Below are 27,122 nucleotides of genomic sequence, written 5' to 3' on the forward strand. Positions count from 1 at the left end.
CATTCTATTTTTCCTATGTCAAAATATTTGATCTTGTGTTAGGTTCTCTCTGCTTTCACTGACAAAGAACAAGCGGCATATGCAAAAGCAGGTGCTGTTGCAGAGGAAGTTCTGGCAGCAATCCGTACTGTAATAGCTTTTGGAGGACAGGAAAAAGAAATTAAAAGGTAAGAGCAATATTTGCTTTCATCAGTGGATTTTAAAGTACTTCTTTCAGTTAGTTTGAAGTTTTCTAGTATCTTTGGTGTTGAAAGTCTTGTTTTCTGCATTTTTAGGTAATGGAAGATTGTCTGTTAGAGACTATTACAAGGTTCACTACGTTGAAAGACAATTAGTTATTTTTTTTAGAAAAGTCAGAATAACTTGATATGTTGTCTCTGCTTTAGTGGGTATACAAACTACTTCAAACATCACATAGTGAGAGCTTTAGACAAAAAAAGTCCCTCTCACGAGAAGAGATAACGATATCCTTGGTACTCTGATTACTCAGTAGCTGTGAAGGTGCTAACAAACAATATCTCTATTTCCGCTACTGTAAAACATAATTCTTGTGATATATTTTAACCTTTTATCTTAAGTGATTCACTATCAAAATTCACTGACCTTTGGTTTATTTAAGGAACTTGAATGCCAATCCCTGACCTGCAATGCCCTTTTATTTCTACATACCAGGTTGACTGATGTTGGCCTTTTTAGGAAATACCTTAGGTTACCCTGTTCCAGGATTACCTTTGTACAGTCTTTGGGTTAGATATTTTATATATCCTGATGTACTTTGTGAGCATTCTTGTCCTAACTCATCCGCACAGTTTTTGGTGCCGTGTGCCGTGGTACAAGTGTAAGTGTATTTTGAACTTCTTTCTCTCTTCCAGATACCATAAAAATTTAGAAGATGCTAAAAGGATTGGAATAAGAAAGGCTATTACAGCAAATATTTCTATGGGTGCTGCTTTCTTACTGATATATGCATCATATGCTCTGGCCTTTTGGTATGGAACTACTCTGATCTTAACTGATGATTACACTATTGGCAAAGTTCTGACAGTAAGTATTAAGGAGTAAATTCTCAATAATAGTGAGAAGAGCACGTTAAATTATATAATGAGAACTTATTTGATTTTAATGAGAGTTATGGGCCAAAATTGGCAAAGTAGAATTTCTTCTGAACAAAAAGATTCTCACCACAGAAGTCTCCGTGTTTCCATAGCATCTCAAAATCTATATGAACCTAAAATAAAACATATATTATTTTCAACTGTTCTTACATATTTTCTGACTTTCATAACATCAGACTGATATAGAAACAATTCAATCCAAAGCTGAAGTACAATACCCTTCCTAGTCTCTCTTTGCTTTCAGATTTATGGGGCTGAATATATTTTCAGCATGCAGAAACAAATGCTTTTTTTTAACTGTTGTGTGGTCTAAATAGATAAATTTTTTTTATGTTTTGCACTATGAGAGCTTGGAATCACTTCTCAGTATTTTTAGAAATTGAGGGGGATAAAAATATACTTGTGACGAGGAAATATGTAAAAAACCCATTACTCATAAGTCATAACTTAAATTCTTCTCTTGATGTGGCAACCATTCTAATTTTGTATGAGATATCAAATAAATACGGTAAGAAGAATAACTTTGTTAACCATAATAAAAGCCCAGACAGGTGACCATATGCATATATTTATTTTTTAAACTATCTGTTTTGTTTTTTTTATGAATCACTGAAGTTCATGAAAAATGTCTCTGATACGTGTTTTTGGCTTTTTGGAACCTTTTATGCAGGTTGGCATATAGAACACTCAATGAGGTTCATGACCTTGTGTGTAATTTATTCTGTTCAAAGTCTTTGCAATTTCAGTTGTCTATGTTGTAGTTGATTGAATGGTGGTTTTATAACAGGGATGGGAGAGTGTGGCCTTATCACGTGTCAAATCTGTGAATAGCCCCTATTCAAGACAATGAATGTCATGGACTTTGCTCTGACTTACTGTGGCTGTTAGGAGCTCTGAGGAGCATCATTTAATTGCCTTTTTTTTTTTATACTAGCTGAAAGCAATAAACGATGATACTCTGAGAAAACAGTTTATTTGTTCTTTTTCTCTTTCTTGTTTGCTTGCACTCACTCTCATTGAAACAGAGGGATCCTTTACTTTGTGATGGAGAAGCTGGATTTGTATCCCTCTATGTCACTGTAACTTTGAAAGCAGAGTGATAGTGCTTTGCATATCTGTCTTTGTTTCACTGGAAGATATGTAATATACTTTCCGGTCTTTGGAATGTCTTTGGCCTAAGAATGAATTAATACAATAAAATCCCAAGACATCAAGTGAAAGTCTACATTTTTTGGCAGAGATTTTATAAGTCTCAATCACCTTTTCACTTCTTCTTAATATGTTTGCAGCATTAACATTGTGCATGAGCTCAGTTCTCAGCCGACTCTTAAAAAGCCCTTTTCTTAATGTTATTCTCTGTTTTCAGTTTTTCTGTAATTCTAGATTCCTTAAACTTCTGTTAACAGGCATGGAGCCTCCTGACGCAAAGATATTTAAAGTAAATAAATAACTGTAATTCTCTGGTTAATAAGAATGAATATATGTCACTGTAAATATTTCTTCCAGGTCTTTTTCTCTGTATTGATTGGAGCTTTCAGTATTGGACAGACTGCTCCAAGCATAGAGGCATTTGCTAGTGCAAGAGGAGCTGCCTATGTGATCTTTAATATAATAGACAATGTGAGTATCCTTGCCCTTGTTATCTTTCAAAACTTCTTTTGAAGAGAAGAGACCCTTCTTTTTAAAGACAGGCACTATTTATGGAAATGAAATAAATAAGATTAAATAACTGTGTAAAATAAGCAGAAATATAAAGATAAAAACAGATGGAATGTGTAATTATTAGTCAGTTCCTCTTTGTCTTTTAGAATTATCAGTCCTTGCTTCAAAGGTAGAAGTACTGGATTCCTGAACCACTTGGTTTCAAAGGGTATCCTCTAATGTTTTTATCATGGAGGACATGTCTGTGGTGCTGTAATCACATGATTATAGACAATGTAGGTATATGAGCATGGGTTTCATGGTATCAGTGACACCAAGGGTAGTGTGAGTGCCAGCAAATCAATAAAACACAACCTGGTAAACTGGATATGTCCCTCAACTGCCAAGAGATTCTAAAATCAGGGAAGCTGTGATTTTGCTAGCTAATCAAGCTCTATGAAATGCAATTGCATGTTTTGGATTATTGTTAAGGTATACTTCAAGTTCTAGACCCACTCTGGATGGAAACAAACCCAGTGATAATTAAGAAATCTGCTTCTGAGTAATGCTCAGCAGATCAATTGTTTCTCAGACAAATTGTTTCAGCAGAAAGGCCAAAGCTATAAATGAACAGTGTAGGAAGAGCTCATTAGAGATGATGTACTCAGGTTAATCATCAGGCAGTGAAATGAATCTCAGATTATGGCTAGCTATGGGGACAGTCTTAAGGACATTTGCTAAATTCACACAAAAGCTTAATGGAAAAATTATAAAAGTATTCTTGCATAAGCCTATCATTGATGCAGCAACGAGGGAGCAAAACATCATGCAATTTTTTTCTTTCAGAAATCTCAATAAAATTACTTAAAGCCCACATTTAATGTCTCTGAAGAATAATGGTGCACTCCAGGACTTCTTAATGAAAAAAAATGGGGGGGTTTTGTATTTTACTTTGCACAGGAACCTCAAATTGACAGCTACTCAGAGGTGGGTTACAAACCGGACTACATTAAAGGAAACTTGGAATTCAAAAATGTTTACTTCAATTATCCATCCAGACCAGATGTTGAGGTACTGTAAATGAAACTTTATATATGTTAGAGTTAAACATATAGATGATTTGTTGGGTAAAAAAATCATTAAGAAGTGACATAAATTAAATTTTGTTGAAAATATAACAATTCCAAGTTGATTCTCTAATGTGTATAAAACTACCTTGCCATCACAGTGATTTTAGCTAGATCTATTTACACCTTAGCCAAACATGTTAAGTTTTCTGAGTAACTTTCTGTCTAAAGTTATAGTAAGTGTGGCTATGCAAAAAACCATAAATATGTATTTCTGTCAGAACCTAAACTTACACCCTAACCCAACTGTTTGTGTATTGTAATAATAATGAGATCGTGGGTTTCAGCATACTTGCAATGCAGCTCTCTGATGACTGTATGTGAAACAGTTAAAGAAAGCAGATCCAGCAAAGACTTGCTATACATGGAATAGAGATCAGAATCTGTATTTGTCTGTCTAGACAGAGAATAAGTTTGCTTTTTGAAGCACTGTCATAAATCCATAGTCTCGATTCAGTGGAGATGGAAGACATTTGAATAATTTCTGAAAATATTTTCATGGACAGTGTCTTTGCACTATGTAATTATTTCCTTCCTTACCTCGAAGGAAAATCACTGGCCATGATAAAACGATCTTTCTTACTTTTGATAGGCAGGAAGAAAAGACACAGAGCTTTTAACCATGACTTACATAGCTTCCCTGTAGTTTGCGTGGTGCATTAAAAAAATTAGAGGCAACATAATACAGGAATATTGCATCATATTGTTTCTGTACTATATGTTAGTTTTGGTAGTAATATTATTATTATTTTGTCATATGAACTGGTTCATGAGAGAGGTAATTGTGTGTTGTATAACACCTTGATGTTGGACCAATTGTGATGTAAATGTAAGAAAATTAAGCTGAAATCATGTTACCCAAAATTTAAACCCACATGTTTATAAATTTTATTTTGTACCAGATTCTGCTACAAATACAAAGGGTATTTTATTGTAGTCTTTATCTTTCATCAAATTTAGACTGATATTTCTACATACTATTATGTTTTTGATTACCTTTCCTATATGCACAGATACTGAAGGGCTTGAATCTCAAGATTAGTTCTGGCCAGACAGTGGCCCTGGTTGGCAGCAGTGGCTGTGGGAAAAGTACAACTGTTCAGCTCATCCAGAGATTTTATGATCCCAAGGAAGGCACGGTAAGATAGCTCAAGTGAGATGACTGCTCTGTATGTCACACTTGCTGAAAGCCTAGTTCTGGCCTCACTCACCTTGTTCCAATGATATGGTGAAGTCTTGCCTAGAAAGGCATGTGCCAGCATGGAAAGAGAGGTTCCTTGCTCAAAACACTCAGTACACAGTTTTTGTCTGCTTCCTTATGATTAGGTTACCATTGATGGGCAGGATATTAAGACCTTGAATGTAAGATATCTGCGGGAGATTATCGGTGTGGTGAATCAGGAGCCCGTGCTCTTTGCTACCACTATTGCAGAAAATATTCGTTATGGCCGTGAGGACGTCACCATGGAAGAGATTGAAAAAGCTACCAAGGAAGCCAATGCTTATGACTTCATCATGAAGCTGCCCAAGGTAAGCAGATCAATTCTCCTGCTGAAACAATTTCTTCTAAACCCTCTTGTGCCAAATAGTTCCTTAGGAGGAATGCTTGTTAAGAGAGGAAGCTATCCTTGGAGCTGTGAATATGCAAAGCTATGCAGAGGTTCTCGTAACTTTTGAGGAGGATGTTAATTTTATATCTTCAGGTTGTGATTTGGCAGGTATTTGAAGAACTATTAGAATTCCGGGAGCACAAATGATTAGGCAGGTTTATCCAAGTACGTGTTTATTCCTGTAAAGGAAGGAGGAGACACCACTGGGGTTACTGGCACTGGTGATTCTTTTCTTCACACTGCCTGTCTTTGCTGGGAGTACTGTGCCACTGAGTGTTTTGAATGCGTGTGGTTGTCTTGTAGAAGTTTGAAACCGTGGTTGGAGAAAGAGGGGCACAGCTGAGTGGAGGCCAGAAACAAAGAATAGCAATTGCCCGAGCTCTGGTTCGCAATCCTAAAATTCTTCTGCTTGATGAGGCAACATCGGCTTTGGATACTGAGAGTGAATCAGTTGTGCAGGCAGCACTGGACAAGGTCAGTAGTGTTTTAAAATGAAGCAGGTAAGCAGGAGCCTAATATTTACTTTTTTCCCTGACTTTTGTTGAAAATAGAGACGCATAAAACAAAAAAGGTAAACTTTGATTTGGCAAATATTCTTTGTAAGGAGAATTTTTGAGATCCTGTCCAGTTTTTCATCCACCACTATTCCAAAGCCTTTCTCTGCAGAACTGCTCTCAATCCATCTGTATTGATGTTAAGGACTGCCTTGACCCAGGTGCAGGGCCTTTCACCTGGCCTTGTTGAACTTCATGGGGTTCACGTGGCTTCACTCCTCAAGCCTGCTGGAGACCTGAATTCTATCCCCTCCCTCACATGAATAAGGTGCACCTTTCAGCTTGATATCATTTGTAAATTTACTGAGTGTGCACTCAATCCCATTTATCTATGCCAATGAGGAAGATATTTAATAGTATTGGTCCCAGTACGGACTCTTGAGAGACGTAACTGAGGATGAACTCCATCTGTTTTCCAACAAAATTCCACTGCTTGGGATCATTACTTTGATTAGTTAAGCTAAAATTTACTTGATCACTTTCATACAACCTCATAATTAAAATGGCAAGCTCTGACATTTGAAACATTAGGTGTAATACGTTTATAAATATCCAAAGATAGGTAGATAGTTGAACTAATTTTACATGAAATAGTAAGAGGTTTTATTTTCACTGTAACTACTTGAGTTAACAATGGCTTAGAGCTTAAAACACTGCATTTTTTAAAATATGAGTGTGAAGTATTCTCTAATGCTTCTGCGTATAAACTATTTTCCATGAATTTTAAGGTTTAAATTGAGAACTATGGGCTTAAATATAAAAACTTCTAGCAATTTTAAAATTTTAAGGTTTGTAACATTCTAAAATTTTAAATCTTGAGAATTTTGTTTAGATATTTGTGATCAAAATTGTAGGATGTACGTGTGCCACGGTGAAAGATTGTCTCTTCTTCATTTTCAGGGTAGAGATTATATTTCTGTTTTAAGGTACTCATTGAAATATGCTTTGAAATCTTTTTGACAAGTTATATTTTTCTGTGAACCCTTTTAGTGTTTCCTTTAGGTCTTATTCAACTCTAGTATGCAGAGGAACACTTTTTGAATTTACTTAGAAACACTCATATTAAACTTTGCTGTTTCTAGGCAAGGGAAGGACGCACCACGGTTGTAGTGGCTCATCGGCTGTCAACAGTCCGAAATGCAGATCATATAGCTGTGTTTGAAGGTGGAGTTGTCGCAGAGCAAGGAAATCATGTTAAACTGCTTGAGAGGAAGGGAATCTACTACAAACTTGTTAACATGCAGGTACTTTTCTCGCTAGCTGTTGCCTCATTTTGGTTTTTGTTTTCCTCACCCGCAGTCATTGTATGCTATCAGAAGTATGAGGAATTCTGCAGAATTTGTTAGCAGCAAAAAAAAAAAGTGCTTTGACAGGAGAACAGTAATTTGAGAGAGGAGACCACTAGTCTTGATACAATACCTATTTAAACCCAGGATAGTACATTTTTAATCCTCTAGGTATTTAAACCTGAAAGATTATTTTACGTTTTCCTTTTATGCAGATAATGTAGAGCAGATGACTACAGGAGGTTGCTATTCCATTTCTTGTTCTTAGCCTATGATAGAAGGTAAAATACAGTAGCTGATACTCAAGGAATAGAGCAGGCATATTTTAAGCTGTTTGTTTATATTCCTTCATATTGAATTTCTTTCTAAAGAAAAAAAATGTGGAGGAATAGAGGAAAAAGAAAAATAATCCAGCTATGCCAAGTGTGCAAATATGTTTTGAAGTTATGTAGACAGAAAAAAGAGATTAGAAATTCTAATAAATATCAGAAATGTATTAATTATTAAGTGAAGACCAAACTACTTTGATATTTACATCCCAATGTCCCATGTGACCATTAGGTTATAGCAGAGCTTCACTTTGTTTTACTGCATAACCACCATGTCCAATAAGGAAACTGAACTTGCCTCCTCAATATGTCAGATGGAAAAGAGTAAACCAGACCAATTAAAATATTTCTTCATAAAATATAAGAATGCATTTGGTTACCTTAGATTCAAAGCAACTTTGTATCCAAGCAAATGTGATTATGGGAAAAATGAGGAAATATAAAATGGAAAGAAAATTTAAAAACCAAAAAAAAGAAAATAAACAAAAAATGAAAAGCAAGAAAAAAGTTATTTTTATTAGTAGTGCAAAAAGCAGGAAGAAATAAAAACTTTCTGGAAAAAAATAAACACAAGTTGAAGGCAACTTTGACTCCAGTTACTATTAAATACCTTAGGGGTGGGTAGAGATTTATTTGTTCTGTTAAAGAGACTGGCAAAACTACCACCAAAAGTAGGGCTCTTCTCCAGATTGCTCAAGTTTTTCAGTCAAAATCTCTTTTTGACCTGTTTCATCCTGAACTTCCATATTCCATTTAAAGTCAAGAATTGCTAAGAGTGTTCTGTTGTAAAGAGGGTTAATTTTTTATCTCTTCGTGACTAAACAGTGTATACCCTGGGAACCCAAGATGAGTGCAAATGGTTTACCCTCAATTTAAAATTCCGTTTGTAGTTAATTCATAAAAAAAACCAGCAGCCACTTTCACTCCCCTGCCGTCCCCTTAGTCTAAGTATTTTCTTGAGAGGTGCGATATTCATATGAATAAAGCTCTGAAGACAGAGATCTACTAAAATATAATACAGATTTTCATATCTCCTTTAAAGCATTATATGTTGTTTCCCCCCTATCTCTTTCAACTGAAACAAAGTCACTTTTACTTTGATTACCTTATAATTTTGAAAGTAATATATGCATAATTAATCTTAGCATCACATTCTTCCCACTTTTAGGCAATAGAAGGTGAAGTTCCCTCGTCAGAAAAAGATGAGAATGCACTTAGTGTCCAAAACCGTGAATCTGAACCAGAATCTGAAGAATCCCTAACAAGAGGATTGAGAAGACGATCAACTCGGAGAAGCATGAAAAAGCCAGGAGAGCAAGATGATGGTCCTGATGAGAAAAAAAGTTCACCTGTAAGTATCTTTGCAGAGATGTTAGTGAATTTGACTCCTTTGAAAAATGTATGTTAAATTCATTCTCCTGCTCAAGAAAGATACAAGAAGGAGGCATTTGATAGGGGTGAAAAAACCATGAGAATTTTTAAGTTCTAAATAGCCTTCAACTGTTAATATTCATAGCTTGTTTTTTTATTCTCAACATGAATTATAATACAAATAAAATGGGACTTTAAAAGTCTATAACAAGGTTGATGGGTTTATTATTGAAAATCAATTAAGTTTAAAAGAAATATACTTATGTATATTTGCATAACATACTGACATAGTCTATACGGGTTAAATATTCATTTTTGGGTCAGAAACAGAGCATTTGGCCCAACATACAACTCTTACAATAAAACTTGCAAAAAAACCCCCCAAATATGATTGCATTCATATTTACAGTGATTATTTTGCTGTTATAAATGCTTAGTAAACAATTACTTCAATTAATCTAGTCATGGATTACACACAGCAATATGCCCAGAATTAATAGTTCAGTCACCATGGACCAATACCAAGAGTATTCACCAACAAAAATTATATAGATAAACTAATATACAATGACAAGAGCTGTAGATGCAGCGTAACAGCTCTTTCTTCCTTGTATTAGAATAATAAAAAGAAATGTACAATCAGCTTTTTACAGTTTTGTACATTTATTCATGTTATTAAAAAGTATACATTTTTACTTCCTCTGAGTAGATTCTGAGAGCAGGAAATTGACTATTAATCTCTCTTTTTCTCCCTATTTCTCCAAATACCTTCATGCTTGTCCTAACAGAATTTCCATTTTTTAGGAGGAAGAATTACCTCCAGCTTCATTTATGAAAATTATGAAGTTGAACAAAACTGAATGGCCATACTTTGTAGCTGGAACCTTATGTGCGGTTATCAATGGAGCTTTACAACCTGGATTTGCGATCATATTTTCTGAAATTATAGGGGTAAGTTGGAGTAAAAGATCCAAAAAACTATATTTACACAAAATTTGTTTCTAATAAAATTAGGTTTAAAGCAATCACTGCATAATGAAGTTGAGGACTGGATGAAGCACTATTGCAAATATCTGAAAAATTATATGAAATTTACAAAATCCTAAAAATCTTGCTATAACCTGAATTTTGCTTCCTATACTTGTAATCATATGTAACATATGCTCAAATTTTGTAGGAATGCAAATGACTACCAAACTTAGTTATTGCAAAAATGAGAGTATTTTAGATTGTTAGTTGATTTTAAAAAATGTTGTTTTAAATATTGTTTTTATAGGTTTTTTCAGAAACGGACAAGGACGTTTTAAGACAACAGAGCAACTTATATTCACTGCTGTTTTTAGTACTTGGGATAATTTCCTTTTTTACTTTCTTTTTTCAGGTATGTTTTATTATTTTTACTTTATTATAATTGTTCATCATGTTTTAGAAATCAGTTCTGAAATATACTAAAAATTTGCATCTTCATAATACACCTCTCCAACTCAAACCAGAACCTGTATTTATGGTTCTAGATGTGTCTTGTGCTGAAACCTTTCTGACCTAGAGCTTCTCATGTGTTAGAGACCTTCCAACCTATTCAGACCTCTTAACTTCAGAACTTGCCCTCTTAATCACCAGTCAAACACATCTCACCTAAGAACCAACCCCTCCAGCCATTACCACTCCCTTCTCATCTCACCCTCAAGCCTTCCTGTTTGAATCTGTTAGTGATTGAAAACCTACCAATCTCTTGCCTTAATTCTCCAATTTTTTATCTCCCTAAGCCTTTTCCTGTTCAAGCCTTACCTTATGGGAGTCTCCAAAAGATTCCCATGCCCAATTCATCAGGTAACAATTATGATGCTGATATTCAGCTCCTCCTGATGAAATACTAATGGTTTTAACTGCTACAGCAGTGCCACATAAAAAAATTAAAAAAAAAAAGTAATCATAATTTCATGTATAGTCTGGTTTATAATTTCTGAATATGTTTGAATAGTTTTATCTGTTAAATGAACCTACACAGTGAAATAAGAAGGTGCACTTGGCACAGCAGTATAAACAGTCTTGCAAAAACCTTCTGATTTATTTATGGCAAGAAGGCCTTGAGTACAGAAGACTGAGTTGTATATGGCTATGATAGGTTTGCTCAGTTTATAAATGTTCAGACAATGTTTTAAATATGAGTGATGCATTTGACTTCAATGAATCCAGATTGCCTTACTATTGTTGACTTAAAATGAATGGCCTCAATGCTACTTCTTTAAATCTGACATAGGTCAACTCATAGAAATGAAGTCAAAGAGCTGATTTTCCTTGAAGCATGGTGGTGAAATACTGCTATGCTCCCTGTATTTTTTCAGAAACAATATCTGAATGTCTGTAGTGTGAGCCTACTAGAATTTATGCATATTAAACATGGGTTTGTACTTGCTTTGTGCAAACAGGACTGCAATATTTTGTGCTTGGATGTTGTAGAGACAATGTATCTAAAATATTTATTGAATAAACACAAACACTGTAATAGTATGCTAAGCATTGTATCTTTTCTCAAATAGGGTTTCACATTTGGCAAATCTGGAGAAATTCTTACAATGAGGCTTCGATTCATGGCATTTAAAGCAATGCTTAGACAGGTAAAGATAATAAATATTTTGAACGTCAGGGTTTTAAAAACAATTAATTGTAATTAAATGCAATTATTTTTCTAATACTGTAATAATGGTAATTTAATTAACAATTAAATTACAATTCATCAATTTAATAATTAAAATTTAATAATTAAATGTAACTAAATAATTAATTGTATTGGTATGATAATAGTAATAGTAGGTAAAATTATATAATTGGTATAATTGTTGATTGTATTTGTACAAAATAACTTATCACTCTACCATATTAAGACTTGTCTACAGAGATAACTGTTTAAATCAGTTTTGAAACCAATTTGGTTAGTTACATGTGGTTAAGCAAAGTATCCTTAGAAGGAGGGTCTTAAGTCAATACAAGAGCTTTTTAAGTACTCCTTGCAAGGACTGAGATTTACAGCCAAGCTACTACGGCTCAACAAGTTGATGTGCACCAGCAGCACCCCATTGCCTGTTCGTTTACCTGCTTTGTTTTCTTGGTGCCCTTTCTCCTGTAAAGAAATGCAACACATTGTAACTCTTATTTCAAATGTCTGATTTAAACTGTGATATGTATAGACAGTTTTTGTTTATAAATTGGAAGTCTCTGTCAAGGAGCCCCCAAATCTATAATTTTTGTTTGTTAACAGAAAAATAAGATCGTATATTGAAATCTAAAGCCACTTTCAGAGAATTAAAATATAAATATTTCATAATGTTTTGAAGTAATTCATGTAGTTATCTAAGACAGCCTTAATTTTGCATGATTTCAGGATCAGTATTTTAGACTTTGAAATATACAATAGAATAGTTATGGGGTTTTATTCTTGCTCATAAAGCTACATGTAGACATAGAATTTGATTCATGTCAATATGACTATTTGCAATGCGACAGAGAACTCTTGTAGTCTGCAAAACTATGACTTATAGATCAGCCATACTGAAAATCTAATGAAAAAGCACTCTTTCAATTGAGCCTTGAGGTCAGAAATGCCAGTAATACTTTACCAGGACTTAATTCAATGCATATTACACATGAAATTTTAAATCAGATACTGGCTCACATGGGGAATAAATTATAAACTGTGTACCTGACCCCAACAATTAATGAAGGAATTAAACTTAATTAAATATGCAGAGCTGAGGCACTGCCACATTCACAGTCTTCTGACACTGAACCCAGTTCTATCAGGTAGACCTTAGATTTACTTTGCAGTTTATATGAGATGTCCAAACATTGCTCTTAAAAATAATGTTTCTTATTGTAGGATATGAGCTGGTTTGATGATCCAAAAAATAGCACTGGGGCACTAACTACAAGACTTGCTAATGATGCCTCACAAGTGAAAGGAGTAAGTAAAATTTTGGTTTAGTATTTTTCATGTTTGGTTTAGCATTTTTCATGTTTGGTTTAGCATATAGCAAAGTTGCAGCTTGGGTGTGACTGGTTGATAGTAGTCTCAACTTTGACAACTACAATTTACTATTAAACAGTAATTGGTAAAGAATGCACTGAGGTGTTTTATGACAGTAATGGTAATATATATTTACAAAGACATTCCCAAGTAAACCTTTCCTAAAGTTTACTATTGTGCTGTATTGTGATCTTCATTATTAAACAAATTTATTGGGAATCTCTTATCTAAGAAATCTGTTTAAAGAGGTCTTATTCACCTAAAGACATGCATCTGAATTTGTCCTGCTTAGGACCTCCTGCTACTTTTCTGATGGCACAGATTCCTTAATTAAAAAAAAAAAAAAATTAAAAAATTGCAATCAATGGGCTTTCTTTCCTCTGTGACTTTTTGGAGTTTCTTTAAAAATAAATTGTGGATTTTCAGGGGTCTGTAATACCAAGCCAAAGTACACTGAATGTAATTATTTGTGTATGCTTAAGTAAATTTTTACTTCTCCAAGAAGTTATGAGGTGGTTTTTTTCTGAACTGAGGAATTCTGAAGTATCTTTGGCTTTATTTCCATTGGAGAAGTTAAACATTTAGTTTGCTTTTTCATTGGGCTTTGTGTAATGACTTATAAAGCTACGTGTATGATCTAAAAAATATGACTGATTTTAATGTGAAGATGTACATGTGAATATGTATTGAGGTTAAAGTTTGTTCAGCTTGAAGAGCAGAATTTAGAAATTGTGGTGTACATTTAAGTAATCAGCATACGGGAAAAGAAGAAATAAATGTGATCTAGTTTTTTTTATACAAAAGCATTTAAGAAACTCCCATTTTGAAAAAATAGCAAAGCTGAGCTAAGACTTTTTAAATAGTGCTTTGAGAATCGGGAATATTGTGGGTGAAAATGCTTTTCTTATTTAAATAACAGTTCCTTTAGTAAGAAATGCCTTTTTTCTTCTTCCAGGCAACTGGTGTCAGACTAGCATTAATTGCCCAAAACATAGCCAACCTGGGGACTGGAATTATTATATCATTAGTATATGGCTGGCAGCTGACCCTGCTACTTTTAGCTGTTGTGCCCATCATTGCAGTGGCAGGAATGATTGAAATGAGGATGTTGGCTGGGCATGCTAAGAAAGACAAAAAAGAGCTGGAAGCTGCAGGAAAGGTGGGTTTAGAGAAATTTATCTATTTCTGTATAATATATACTGTCATGTTTACCAAAGTATTGTTACTGGATGTATTACTTCCAAATACAGAACAACTCATAATATATAACTTCCAGAGACAGCTAATCTCTATGTAGGTACACTAGTAGACCTACAGAGCATCACACCTCTTCAATAATAATTGAAGAATTATGTTATTAACCAATATATATATTTATAGCTAATAAATCCCTGAATGTGCTAAACACTATTCAGGCGCATCCTTTTCTCATTCCTGTTCTGATCATCTTTGGTTTTCTTTATTTTGCAACACTCTTCATTTTGACATTCTCTTTTATTTGGTTTTTTTTTCCCTGTCATCCCTTTTTGGCATGTCATCTGTCTTAGTTTATTATACTGCTCATTTTTTTTCCCCTCTCCTTCATCTTATCGCTGTTTGCAGGGATAATATGTGTATACCCACTGATTTCTGAGTCTGTTTGCCATTCCTTTCTTTCTTGAGTGGAAGAGAAAGACAAGAACTGAAAAGTAAGAAGGCCAGACTCTTGTTTAACAAATTAAATGAAGGCATTTAATGTCACTTCATTCCAAAAATTCTTTTGGGACAGAACAACTATTTCAGCACTTCCCAGATAATTGCTTTCTTCAAGGTAAAACTTTTCTAAAATCTCTTCCTATGTCCTACTGTTTTTAAACTGAGAGGAAAATCATTTCTCTAAGACCATGCACATAAGGAATAGTATTAATATTCAGATTTGGTGTTTAAATATATGTGTCTGCAGGTGTTCTAGCAGTGTAATGTCGTCTTGTAGTTACTTGAGGTGCCATAGAGTTGGGTGGCCTCCAGTTGCCTTTTCAGAAGGGTCTGGGTCTACTCTATGCTCTATGTTGTATCTGCCATGCCTTACCCAAATGTTTTGAGTATCCTAGACCATCTCCAAGGGCACAAGTCACCTGCATGTAGGCAACTAGATTAGAGTCCTTCCCGTTCCAATCAATGATTTTGGAGAAGCAGACTAAGTAGGCACACCGTGCATAGACAGATGAATTGCTTTCTGGTTATGTTGAATAGGTATCCATTGACCCTCCCAGTAACTCCTGTTTACTAAATGAGGTTTATTTCCTTCCTTCCATCATGTCTGTAGATAAAGGTGCTGAAAAACATTTTTGTCCCTCCAAGGCCACAGGAAATTGTGCAGAATGATCTTTCCATGGGCTTTTTCATACAAGCCAAAGAATGCAATTCCTTTCCTTCCAACTGACTACATTTCTTCTGCTTCTTCTCTCTAACGGTTGTTTTGTTGTAAGATATGACAGAAAAAAAGTTGACAATTCTTGGAATAGGCACCAAAGACTTTCTTGATGCTGCAGATTGCAAAGAATTACCACAGGTGTTACAAATATTTATGACATTTTTGCAAAACTTAAAAAGTGTTTACTTTTCATAAAAATTTGTGAGTTTCCTCTCTCAAGGCCACCTAAGCAAGGACTGGACTACCAGAATGTTATTAAATTTTCATTTTTTTAAAAAAACACAACTTTTTGAGAAGAAATGGTGTTTTACTTGGAAGATTCGCATTCTGCAAAGGACTGCCAAACTTAAGTTACTGAAAACCTTACTTTATGGTCTTTATTAGACTCAAACCATGATGCATTAAATGTCTATTTCAGCAAAATATGTTAAAGCCTTGAAGGTCTTTTCACAGAATCACAGAATCATCAAGATTGGCAGAGACCTTCAAGATCATGTAGTCCAACCTATCATCACCATAATCACCCCTAAACCATATCCCCAAGTGCCACATCCAGGCACCTTGTGAACACTACCAGAGACAGTGACACCACCACCTCCCTGGGCAGCCTATTCCAATGCCTGACCACACTAAAAGTGAAAAAAAATTTTCTAACATCTAATCTCAATCTCCCCTGGCATGACTTAAGGCCATTTCATCTTGTTCTTTCACCTGAGACATGGTAAGGGAGACCATCCCCCACCTCACTGCAACCTCCTTTCAGGTAGTTGTAGAAAGCAATGAGATCCCCTCTGAGCCTCCTTTTCTCCAGACTAAACACTCCCAATTCTTTCAGCCACTCCTCATAGGAAATATTTTCCAGACCCTTCATCATTTTTGTTACCTTTCTCTGGACATGGTCCAGCACTTCATTGTCCTTCTTGAAGTGAGGGGCCCAAAACTGAGTACCCAAAGATCAGACTCACCAGTGCTGAGTACAGCAGGACAATGATTTTTTATACAGTGTCTGCAAAAGTCTACCTAAATTGTTGTTGGTATTGCCCATATTCCCTTCCTGCTGTACATACAGTTCTGAGTTAAAAAAACACATTACTTTGCATTTGTACTGTATCTATGCTCATAAATGAGCTGTCCTGCTTAATACCCATCCTGATGAGTATTAAGCAGGACAGCCAATGAGACTGATTGGCAGCTGAATAGAGCTTAGATATAGGTGTTTAATAACACTTGAGATGCATTAAGAAATTGAAAATATCCATCTCTGTGGGATTGTCAACTATAATATAGTACATGTGGAAATCCCTGTCCTCCCAGAGCAACACGATTTCAGGACAACTGGAATACTCAGTATAACACATATTTCATGGGAGGCTATGTAAGTTGTGCACTCAAGCCTGGTGTTTCATCCAGAGGTGAATAGAGGGATGCAGCATTGTTCCAGTGCCTGAAGAGATGTGGTTATTCCAGGTGTCATCTGTTGGCCACGTCTAAGCATCATCCATTCTACATTAATATGGACTAAATAGACCATACAGATTCTTAGCCTCACTGTGTGGTCATTGAGGAAGACTTTGTGGGCACCTCCATAGTCTTAACAGACTATGGAAAAGCTTTGAATCTGTTACTCCCAGATAGACACCCATTTATTGGCTTCAAATGTTGCTAGGTACCTTTGTGCATACAAATGACTCAAGTCTATATAATCTGCAGGATTAAAGAATGTATTATTGTTCAGATCAAATATTTACTGCTGAGATCTAAGTTAGACTCTAAGGCACGTAAGCAACCTGGACATTTTGATTGTAGCCCAAACTCAATGGACTGGAAGTTGAATTCTCGTACCCCATTTGTCTTGTTGAATAGCTTCTCCATAATTGTCATTGCTGTCTAATGGTTTTTCAACATTTATTTGTAGGACATTAAAGAGGTCTTATCAGAAAATTCTGAGCATTGTAAGAAAATCTCTTTGTCATAAAAAGAAAAATGTAAAATGCTTATTTTTGATATAAAAGGTCCATGATTTTAATAACAAGTATAAAAAATATAAAATTACATTCCAACAGAATTGTTTTATTAGTTTAGGATAAGAAATTGCAACACAATCTGAACTTTTGATTAAAACATCTTTGTTTCTATTGCAGATTGCCACAGAAGCAATAGAAAATATTAGAACTGTTGTTAGCTTGACCCGAGAAAGAAAATTTGAGTTGATGTATGGAGAATATTTGATTGTACCATACAGGTATAATAAAAATAACTAAGCTAAAAAAATATCTGTAATAAACTGCACACATTTACTTCAACAAAAATAGATTTTTTTTTTGGTAGTGTGTATGATTTAATGTATAATTTAATTACCTCAGAATTAATGTAAATATTTTGCATATTTTTTTATTAACAAACACAACCACCAGCTGACTTCTTTTTAAACTTGATTTAATTAATTTACTTTATAATATCGGTATTTTCTTAAACCATGTCACTTGGTTTGGAAAAATGTCAGTTTTAAGTGAGCTTTGGAAGTGATCTAATCTGAAATTTCACCTGAAGTGTTTCTGATATTTAATTAAAAGCTTTTTAATGTAAATTGAATATTACATTCTGCCATTTTTTAAAGTATTTGTGGGATTGAAAATATTTGAGTAATTGCTTATTGGTTTGTAGCTGAAAAAAAAGTAATATAAATCTTCCTGGACTAAATAAAAATTTAAAAGTCTTACAGTGAAAAACTAAAAAGATTCTGTCAAAGGAAGTTTTATTTGTTCTAGATGGGAATGGTTCATTTTCAGATATTCATGAGAAAAGTAAAGGAAATGACAGCATCCGTACACAGATACAACAGGAGACTAGTGGGGATGCCACTGACACATCAACCATAATAATTGAGTGATTAGAGCACAGTACAGGACATAAAACATATTGCTTAGCTTTTTTCTCAGGCTGCTGGGTTTTGAGTTCACATCTCACAACTTTCAGAACAGTGTCTAACCATTCTCAGGGTTGACGTTGATGGGATTGCTCCAAGACTTCCATCTTACTGTTGTTCTAGTATAAATAAGAAGTTATTGCCCTGTGGGTCAGTTTGTCTGGAAGAGACAGAGATATGTTTTTTAGTTAATGTTTCAGTGTACGTACACTTTCCATTCGTAACAGTATCAGCTGAAGTCAGTTGGTATTTGCATATTAGAACTTAAGTATGATTGCACACTTTGATGAAAATGTGCATTCTTTCTTACAGAAATTCTGTGAAGAAGGCACATATATTTGGCTTTTGTTTTGCCCTTTCACAAGCAATGATGTTCTTTACCTATGCTGGCTGTTTCCGGTTTGGTGCCTATCTAGTGGCAAATGGACACATGGAGTATAAAAGTGTGTTTTTGTAAGTATCACATTGGCAATATTTTTTCTGTCTATCCAGGAAAATAATTTATTATTTAAGAGACAATAGCTCAATACAGGGCTGTGTAAACAAGGTTGAAAAGATTGAGATTCTACCAGTATAGATACCGGTGACCTCAATACCCAAGGAGGTCAATCATACCAATTTTTTGTTGGCAACCTAATTGTGGTTAACACAGCTCATTTTGACTGGAAGATGTTGGCAAGTGCCTGCATCCCATCTGCTAGCTGAACATCTCTAGTCAGCTGAGTGAGTGAACTTCCAGTGGCTCAGTCAGACTTGGAAGGGATGGTTTGACCTAAAATTGTGTGAGCCCTCCTAGGCTGTTTAAATGCAGAATAAAACAGATTACTTTATGTAGCTCTGAAGAGAAAAGACAAAATTTAAAATAAATGAATCTATTTTACTTCGCTTTGAAAGAGGTCTCATATGTGTCATACGTCAAATACCACTTCTCAGTGATGAGAAGTGTTTTGTGGCAGTAATTAATAGCTGAAGACAGCAGGTTCTTAAACTATTCTAATATTCTAATGTAGCCTGTAAAATTACATAAAATTTCATAAATCTACATAAAAATCACCACAAAACAATAATAGCATAGTTTTCAACCCTTTTCAGTATTGTAAACCATGCTATTTTTTCCATCAGACCTGTGATAGAAAATTAAATCTTTATTGTCACCTTGTTACAGGCTTGATTTCTTATTTTTGTTGATGCCTTTAAAATTGATCACTAACTCCCAAAAATCATGGAACCATAGAGAGGAAACCATAGTGATAGTAGGATTAGAGTAACAGTTTTGCCATCCATTGACCCCTTTCCTTATAGCCCCAGCTGAGATTTAATATACTTAATCAGTATTAATAACTAAAGAAATTAGTGCTAACAAGTAATGCAAACACTGAATGTGGAATGCAGACTTGTTTATTTCACATCACTGAAAGAGGGTGAAAAAGGAATTTCTGGAGCTAAATGAGTAATTGAAGCAATAATAGCTGGTTACTACTTTACTCTTTCTAAATTTAGCCCTCTTTTTTCTCTGAGTGAAATAAAAAGTTGACTGCAGCCCCATTTCCATTGTCCTTTTCTCCATTGTCTATTGATTTTTCTTTTTCCTGATTTCTTTTGTAGAGTGTTTTCAGCTGTTGTGTTTGGTGCCATGGCCTTAGGACAAACCAGCTCTTTTGCTCCAGACTATGCTAAAGCCAAGATATCAGCAGCCCACCTGTTTCAGCTGTTTGAAAGAGTGCCCTCGATAGATAGTTACAGCGAGGAAGGAGAGAAGCCCGTAAGTCAGCCATGTGTAATGGGTGATATTTTCTGTCGATAATATGAACTGCACTCTTCTCACTTCCTTCAAACTGATTTTTCCTCTCCTGATTACATCTTTTCCCAATGCATTCTTGACACTTTATCTGAACACAACATGGACCAAGTTCTCTATCGTGAGTCCAGCTTTTGCTCATAATGGCAAAGGATTATTTGTTTTGAAAACCCCTATTGATTTTGGGGAGGGCAGTAAATACTTCTGCAATTCTATTAGAATCATCTGTGAAATTGTCTTAATGATGTAACAGTGATGATCTTTTAATTCCAGGAAACATTTGAGGGAAACATAACCATCAAAGATGTGGCATTTAACTATCCAAACCGACCAGAGGTCAAAATCCTCCAGGGTTTGAATCTAAAAGCAGAAAAGGGACAAACTCTGGCTCTTGTTGGTAGCAGTGGCTGTGGAAAGAGTACTGTTGTTCAGCTGCTTGAGAGATTTTATGACCCACTTGATGGAGAAATGGTAAGTATTTTTTCAAGAACATGTCAATAGATTAAGTGAGGGTGTGCTTACTGGTTTTATGTGATGCGATAAAGTATAATAGATATTTCTAGTTTTCTTTTTCAAGTATTTTTAATGTTAAAAATCAGCACTGGCTCATCAGGGCTCCTTAACTGAATGAGATGTACCTAAGTCCCAGTTTCCCACATTATAAGGAATTAATGAAACAAGATCTGTGTGGTAAAGTTTTGCCTGACCCATGGCCTAATGATGGGTTTGAATTCAGAGCAAATTTCCTGAGTTTTTTATATTATGAACACTTTAAAATTTGTGAAACATATGTATACACATCTACTTCTGTATAGTGTAGTAATAGAATTTGCCGTCTATGTTCTTTCAGAAAAACCAAAACCAGAGAACATTGCCCAAAATAATTTTTATCATAATTTTTACGTGTCAGAAACATCTTTCAGAGTATGTCCCCATACCAAGTGATAGACTGTAAATACTTTCAGTAATTTTGGTTTAAAATACATGTAAAGTTTCCTACATTACTTATTCAACAACTCTGCATATTTTTTTTCCCATAACAGTATTGTTTATTGCCATTGCTCTTTGATGTAAATGTATTCAGAGATTGTGTTTGAAAAACAAGGCACACATTTTGGGCTGGATGAGATGAGAATAAGAAGGATTTCAGAACTTGTCTCTGCAGAGATACTCACAAAAAGGGAAGCAATACTTAAATAAGGCCTAGATGCGATGGACAAGATTTTTTTGAGAGTCGAAATGCCCAAACATGTCCAGTGCAGCAAAATGATTTGTAGAAAGTAGCAGCACAAGTACCCCAAAAGTATGTTTAACCAAATCTGTCTTCCTTAGCAGTTTTTTTGACTTTGTATCCATGAATAACCAACCACAGTTTCATGAAAGGAAAAGCACAGACCTCTGGCATAGAAACCACAAAAGTGGTGGGCTAATTCAAAAGCTGAGTTGCCCTGTGAATTCAGGTGAAAGGGGTGTATTTTTAAAAGCAGTAACTGTCCGAGCAGCTGTATACAAAAGTGAGCAATCGTGCTGGTCTAATAAGGAAAGTAACTATGCCTAAAAGTCATGATGTTTGGTATGGTAGATCCAAAATGCATAATAACTGTATTCTCTAGTTTCTTCAGTGATTTTTCACATCAGATAAGGGACAGGAAGCAGATCTTAGCAGCCCACAAATCCACTGGAATTCTAAGGAAAAAAGATGGTAAATACCTATATAGTCCAAAGCCATTTCTCCTTTCAAGCTTATTTTTCCTGCTGAAGAAAGAAATGAAAGAACGTTACCCGAGGTTCTTTGAAATTGCCTTGGCATACCCTATCTTCCACTGTCTTCAAAATCCTAATTAAACCTTGAAACAAAGATAGGGACTGAGGCAACACTTTTGTAAAATAGCTCTCAAAAAATCTGGGGGTATAAGGCAGAAGGAGGGCAAGGGATTGTGTGAGCTTTCAGTTGATCTCTCTAAGGAAAGAGCTGCAATTGCACAACTTCTGTGTATGAATTTACAGTAAGTCTCAAATACATATATAGCCATGTGACTAAAATTTAAAATGTTTGCCTTCTCAGCTTTTTGATGGCAAAGGTGCAAAGGCACTGAATATCAAGTGGCTGAGAGCTCAGATTGGTATCGTCTCACAAGAGCCAATCCTGTTTGACTGCACTATTGCTGAAAACATCGCATATGGAGATAACAGTCGTCAGGTGCCATTTGAGGAAATTGTTAATGTAGCAAAAAAAGCCAATATTCATACCTTCATTGACTCTCTGCCAAATGTAAGTTATTCCTTTTTTCTCCCACTTGGAACTGGAGGTGACCTAAGGTGGCAGGGAAAAATTGTGTCTGCTTGTAAATACCTGGGGTACAACAATTCCCTGAGATGCAAATAGATCTGAAACAATTTTTGAAACATTTTTTGTTTCTTAATTGTGTTTACCATAATTATTTTTACTCTGGGAGATTCCAATGTCGGGTAGAGAGCTGAACATTCAAGACCTCAGAGAAGAACTGTAACTAATTGAGAGCTGGAAGTGGGGGGTGGGGGTTTTTAAGTAAACGGAACCTTTCTTTTTAAGCTCTTGTCCATCGCAAGCACATGTAAAAGACTCCGCTAGACTGACAAGGTTATACATTTCTTCTAGTTTATCTAGTCAGAATTTAAATTTTTAGCATTCCTGTGGTCCGAAAATGTAGTTTTTCACATATATATATCTGACCACCACACAATAATGTAAGAATGAGCATCTTGGTCAGACAAAAACTCTGCCATGCACATAATCTTGTCCCAAGCAGTGACCACCAAGACATATTTACAAATAAGTATTCAGAAAGGCTAAACATTTAATCACATTTCCCTTGAATTCTCATCTTACTTTGTGTAATTTGTGACTTGGGAACTTCCTAAGATAGAAAATGTTTTTTATTATTTAGTTTTGTATGGATTTTTCTTCTGTGTGTTTGACAAATCACTTTCTAACCTCTGCCAACTTGCTTTCAAAACTTTCTGAAGTTGGGAGGTTGCCAGCTTAGTTGCATGTTGTATGCATTCAGACTAATTTCAGGCTGATGAACGGCTTAAAAAAATACAAAAGCCGAGACCCATGATGTTTGCAGGCCATGTTTACTTTCTAATGACTTATCAAGATCTGCTGGTCTGCCTTAACTTTCATAACTCATTTAGAAGCGTAATTGTCCAGACAGATACAGATAAAGTCTAAAAATGTCTGTGTCCATACATGGATATATAATTTGGCCTGAATCTGATACATCTTACACATTGCTTTTTTTTTTCAGGATGAATAAAAGTTTGTTAGAATAACTGATTTATTTGGACACTAGCTTGGAGTGTTTTAAGTCAGGGTTTGATCCCCAATGTTGTCACGGACTTCCACTGATCTTTGGTGTTTTGTCTCCTGATTGAGAATAACATTGCCATCCAACCCTAGGGAGTGTTGTTGCTTGGAATTCAGGAAATACTTGATGTTACAACGAAGTCTCCTGGTGAAAGATCTATAGATCTGTGTCAGTTGGCAATTCTGATCAGTTGTTTTCAGAGAGCTACTGGCATGGAATATGCAGTTTGTGGGTGGCTGGTGTCAGGGTTGATATGCTTCAATATACATCAGAATTGATTTGCATTCATAACCTGAACTTAATCTATTATTTCCAGAAATACAATACCCGTGTAGGAGACAAGGGAACGCAGCTTTCTGGTGGTCAGAAACAACGTATTGCTATTGCCCGAGCTCTTGTGCGTCAGCCCCAAATTCTGCTACTGGATGAAGCTACTTCTGCCTTAGACACAGAAAGTGAAAAGGTAACTTAAGTTTAAGCCAGGAGTCTAGAATCTAAATTCCATTCCCCCCCTTTTTTTCTCTTACATCATGATGATTGTTTTTAGTCTCCTAGATTGAAGCCAAAAGCTGGAAATACGGTGTCTTATACAAACTACACCTTTATGCTAATAATAGACAAATATAAAAGTCTTATTCCTTCTTGCAAAAAAAACCCCAAAAAGTAATTTTTGCATCTGTATGGCAGTACACAGATTGAAATTGCAATGAAGAATGCATTCCTTAGCCTAGGATTCTTCAGACTTGAACTGAAAAAGTGCTGTCAAACTTGAATCAGGACACACAAACTGCAGAAGCCAAAAAGACTGAGGATGCTGACAGAGAACTTTTTTTTTCTGTAAAACTGACAAATCTTGTTTCATAAGTTTTCTTCTTCTCCTAATGCTCTCCAGTCCTTGCTGCATGTTCATGGTTAACACAATATGTTATGCAAAAATTTTTAGAACGCTTACTTCTTTTTTAAGCCCAAAGCTGCAATCTTGGTACAACAGAAGTACGATCTAGCTGTAAAAAATCAGCAGAGTCCACAAAAAAAAACGTACTATTAATGAGGCAAATGTTATATCAAATATTATAGTCTGAAAAGTTAAAACCTTTGGACCAGGTTGTTATCAATTGTAGGCATAAAAATGAAGTTTGAAGGGAAAATGCCATTAAATAATCCCACGATTCACTGTTTTCTTAATTATGTGCCAGTTAGGCACATAATTGAAATTTCATCTCTTATTTTATTCCTCATTAATAAACATAAGGAATAAATAAAAGAAAGCAGAGATTCTTTTTAGTATTTTTCTGCCACTGCTAGCTCTAAGAAAAAGATGATTCATGAGACTCCCTGCAAAATCATGAGAACTAGTATGATAGCAATTGACCCAAGAATACTGACTTGACTCCCATGTATAATTAATCTGTCATGAAAGAGACCTGTGGAGGTCCCCAATTAAACATCTTCTTCACACAAGGGCCAATACTGAATTGAAACTAAGATTGCTTAATGCTGTGTCTGGAAGAGTCTTTGAAAATCTCTAAGGCTTCTTTTGTCCCTGTTCCAGTGTTAACTATCCTTGCAGTGAACACTTCTTTTTTTATATACAGTCAGAACATCTCCTGTTACAATTTATGACCACTTTCTCTTATTCTCCTGCCATGCACCTCAGTAACGAGCCTGGTTCCATCTTGACTATCGCACCTGCTATAACAGTTTTGACTCTTTGCCAACACAGGCTAATCCTAAATCAGGAAGCTTGAGCAAGATATTCCCTTTCCCTCACTCTCATATTGCAGTTTACTTTGCAGCTGTCAGAATAGTTCACCTTTTGGTTTGTTCATTGTGCAGATTGTTCAGGAAGCACTGGATAAAGCCAGAGAAGGCCGTACCTGCATTGTGATAGCTCACCGCCTCTCCACCGTCCAAAATGCTGACAAGATTGCTGTGATACAGAACGGCAAGGTCGTAGAGCAAGGCACCCATCAGCAGCTTCTGGCTGAAAAAGGCATCTACTATTCTCTGGTCAATGTTCAAAGTGTGTAATGCAACGTGTAGAATAAAGGCAGTACTTATCTCTGAATTGCCACTGGTGCTACTTCTGCCACTGTAATTATTTCAATATCAGCAGTCAGTCTTGCTACTTTTGGTTTTCTTCCTTCCTTTCATAAATCATACAAAACTAAGTAAATATGTACCAGTTTCTCAGTATTAGCTTTCATTATTCAAACAGCTTTATTATGTGGCCAAAACAATGGCCTGTTGTCCTCATGACAGTAGAAGCATGCTAAGCCAAATGTGATTAATATTAGCTTGCTTTGAACTCTGTCAAAAATCACATTAATCAGGCATGTCTGTAAGCAACTTGGACACATTTTCGTGCTCAGTAGAAGTAGCTTTGCTATTGTCAGAAAGAAACCTCAAGCCTTATCCTCACTGTGCCTGTGTAAGACACAAGTCAGTCCTGGCCTATTAGGCCTGTTACCAACCTGTTATGAGAACTTGCTGTTGAGCTGAAATTTGATTCCAAATGTCTCTTGTGGAGTTTTAGCCTGGGATGACAGTAAATGTCTTGAAAACATGGGCAAAGTCTGAAAACAAGGGTCTCAGAACTGCAAGTACCTCAGTGGTGGTTGGTTACTGATCACCAAAGAGCTGCAACCTTAAGAGATGGAAAAAGACATAACACAGGAAAGAAACAGCAGATCAGAAAAAATCTCATAACTGATGGGCAAGACAAAGCACCCGCTGCAGCCTGGGAAAGAACTATCTGCAAGTGTCCCAAAGTCCTAGGGGTCAGAGGTCAAAGACTAAGAATTCTCTGAAGACTGCAATATTTTATAAAAGGTGAAAATCCTGGATTTGGACTTGGAGGAGGCGGAAGGAAGGCATCTTTTTCATTGTTAGCATCCTCCACTGAAAAGCTCTTGAACCCGATCACCGTGACTAAGACTCTCAAGGACTGTAATTGTTGGTGCTAAATCCTTGGCATCAGCTCTGTGACATTGTATATTATTTGCTTATTTAGGATGACTGTTAAGCGCTAGCTGCTTTGAATATGTAGTAATATTGATTCGTAATTCTTAATAACTAAACATGAAGCAATGTATATTGTTAATGCATATTTATTCAGTAAAGTTTTGTTTTTAAGTTTAAAACTGGCCTGATTAATCAATCTTCCACAATTCCATCCTAGCAACTTCTGATTCCCTGAGATTTATACATATGGTCTGTCTTACGTACCTCTAGATATTTATACACACAGATCTAGATATTTATACACACAACTAGGCTCATCAATGTACTAATAACACTCTTCAGAATGTTGATTGATGCAGTCTCATTGGAATCACATTCCTATTTTCTTTTGTTTCTATCTTAGATGGAAAACCAATGCATTACTTGATACAATAAGATTCTTGTCCATGAGTAAGGCTATTATTCTGCATAATAATATAAATTATACTTGCAATTGCAAGAATTGAAAAGATACTCTTTAACATTATAGTCTGAAGATTCAAGTGAGAACATATGTAGACTGACTTTTTTTTCCCTAAATTCTGGATGTTAGTATTTTGTTTTTAAACTAGGAC

At 35.4% G+C, this 27,122-nt stretch overlaps 1 protein-coding gene across 6 annotated transcripts in view; it reads left to right on the forward strand.

Moving 5' to 3' along the window:
* Positions 1 to 26,687, forward strand: part of LOC113981128 (multidrug resistance protein 1-like) — a 42,215-nt gene extending 15,528 nt beyond the window's left edge. Inside the window, exons 9-29 of one of the 6 annotated variants that reach the window (XM_027708361.1) lie at positions 43 to 167; positions 873 to 1,044; positions 2,622 to 2,735; positions 3,717 to 3,827; positions 4,897 to 5,022; positions 5,210 to 5,413; positions 5,797 to 5,967; positions 7,130 to 7,291; positions 8,831 to 9,013; positions 9,838 to 9,984; positions 10,310 to 10,414; positions 11,574 to 11,651; positions 12,911 to 12,994; positions 14,013 to 14,216; positions 17,612 to 17,712; positions 18,709 to 18,849; positions 20,002 to 20,158; positions 20,468 to 20,665; positions 22,260 to 22,466; positions 23,861 to 24,007; positions 25,381 to 26,687. In XM_027708361.1, coding sequence (XP_027564162.1) covers positions 43 to 167; positions 873 to 1,044; positions 2,622 to 2,735; positions 3,717 to 3,827; positions 4,897 to 5,022; positions 5,210 to 5,413; positions 5,797 to 5,967; positions 7,130 to 7,291; positions 8,831 to 9,013; positions 9,838 to 9,984; positions 10,310 to 10,414; positions 11,574 to 11,651; positions 12,911 to 12,994; positions 14,013 to 14,216; positions 17,612 to 17,712; positions 18,709 to 18,849; positions 20,002 to 20,158; positions 20,468 to 20,665; positions 22,260 to 22,466; positions 23,861 to 24,007; positions 25,381 to 25,575 — 3,132 coding nt within the window. In that variant the 3' untranslated portion in view covers positions 25,576 to 26,687. Of the gene's footprint in view, positions 1 to 42; positions 168 to 872; positions 1,045 to 2,621; positions 2,736 to 3,716; positions 3,828 to 4,896; positions 5,023 to 5,209; positions 5,414 to 5,796; positions 5,968 to 7,129; positions 7,292 to 8,830; positions 9,014 to 9,837; positions 9,987 to 10,309; positions 10,415 to 11,573; positions 11,652 to 12,910; positions 12,995 to 14,012; positions 14,217 to 14,659; positions 14,868 to 17,611; positions 17,713 to 18,708; positions 18,850 to 20,001; positions 20,159 to 20,467; positions 20,666 to 22,259; positions 22,467 to 23,860; positions 24,008 to 25,380 lie in introns of those variants that run through there. The other 5 variants (XM_027708362.1, XM_027708363.1, XR_003538325.1 and 2 more) reach the window with 5 other exon arrangements.
* The last annotated feature ends 435 nt before the right edge of the window (positions 26,688 to 27,122 follow it).

This window comes from Neopelma chrysocephalum, unplaced genomic scaffold (genome assembly GCF_003984885.1).
Source record: "Neopelma chrysocephalum unplaced genomic scaffold, ASM398488v2 Primary Assembly neopelma1_96147, whole genome shotgun sequence".
In the NCBI taxonomy this organism is placed as follows: Eukaryota; Metazoa; Chordata; class Aves; order Passeriformes; family Pipridae; genus Neopelma; species Neopelma chrysocephalum.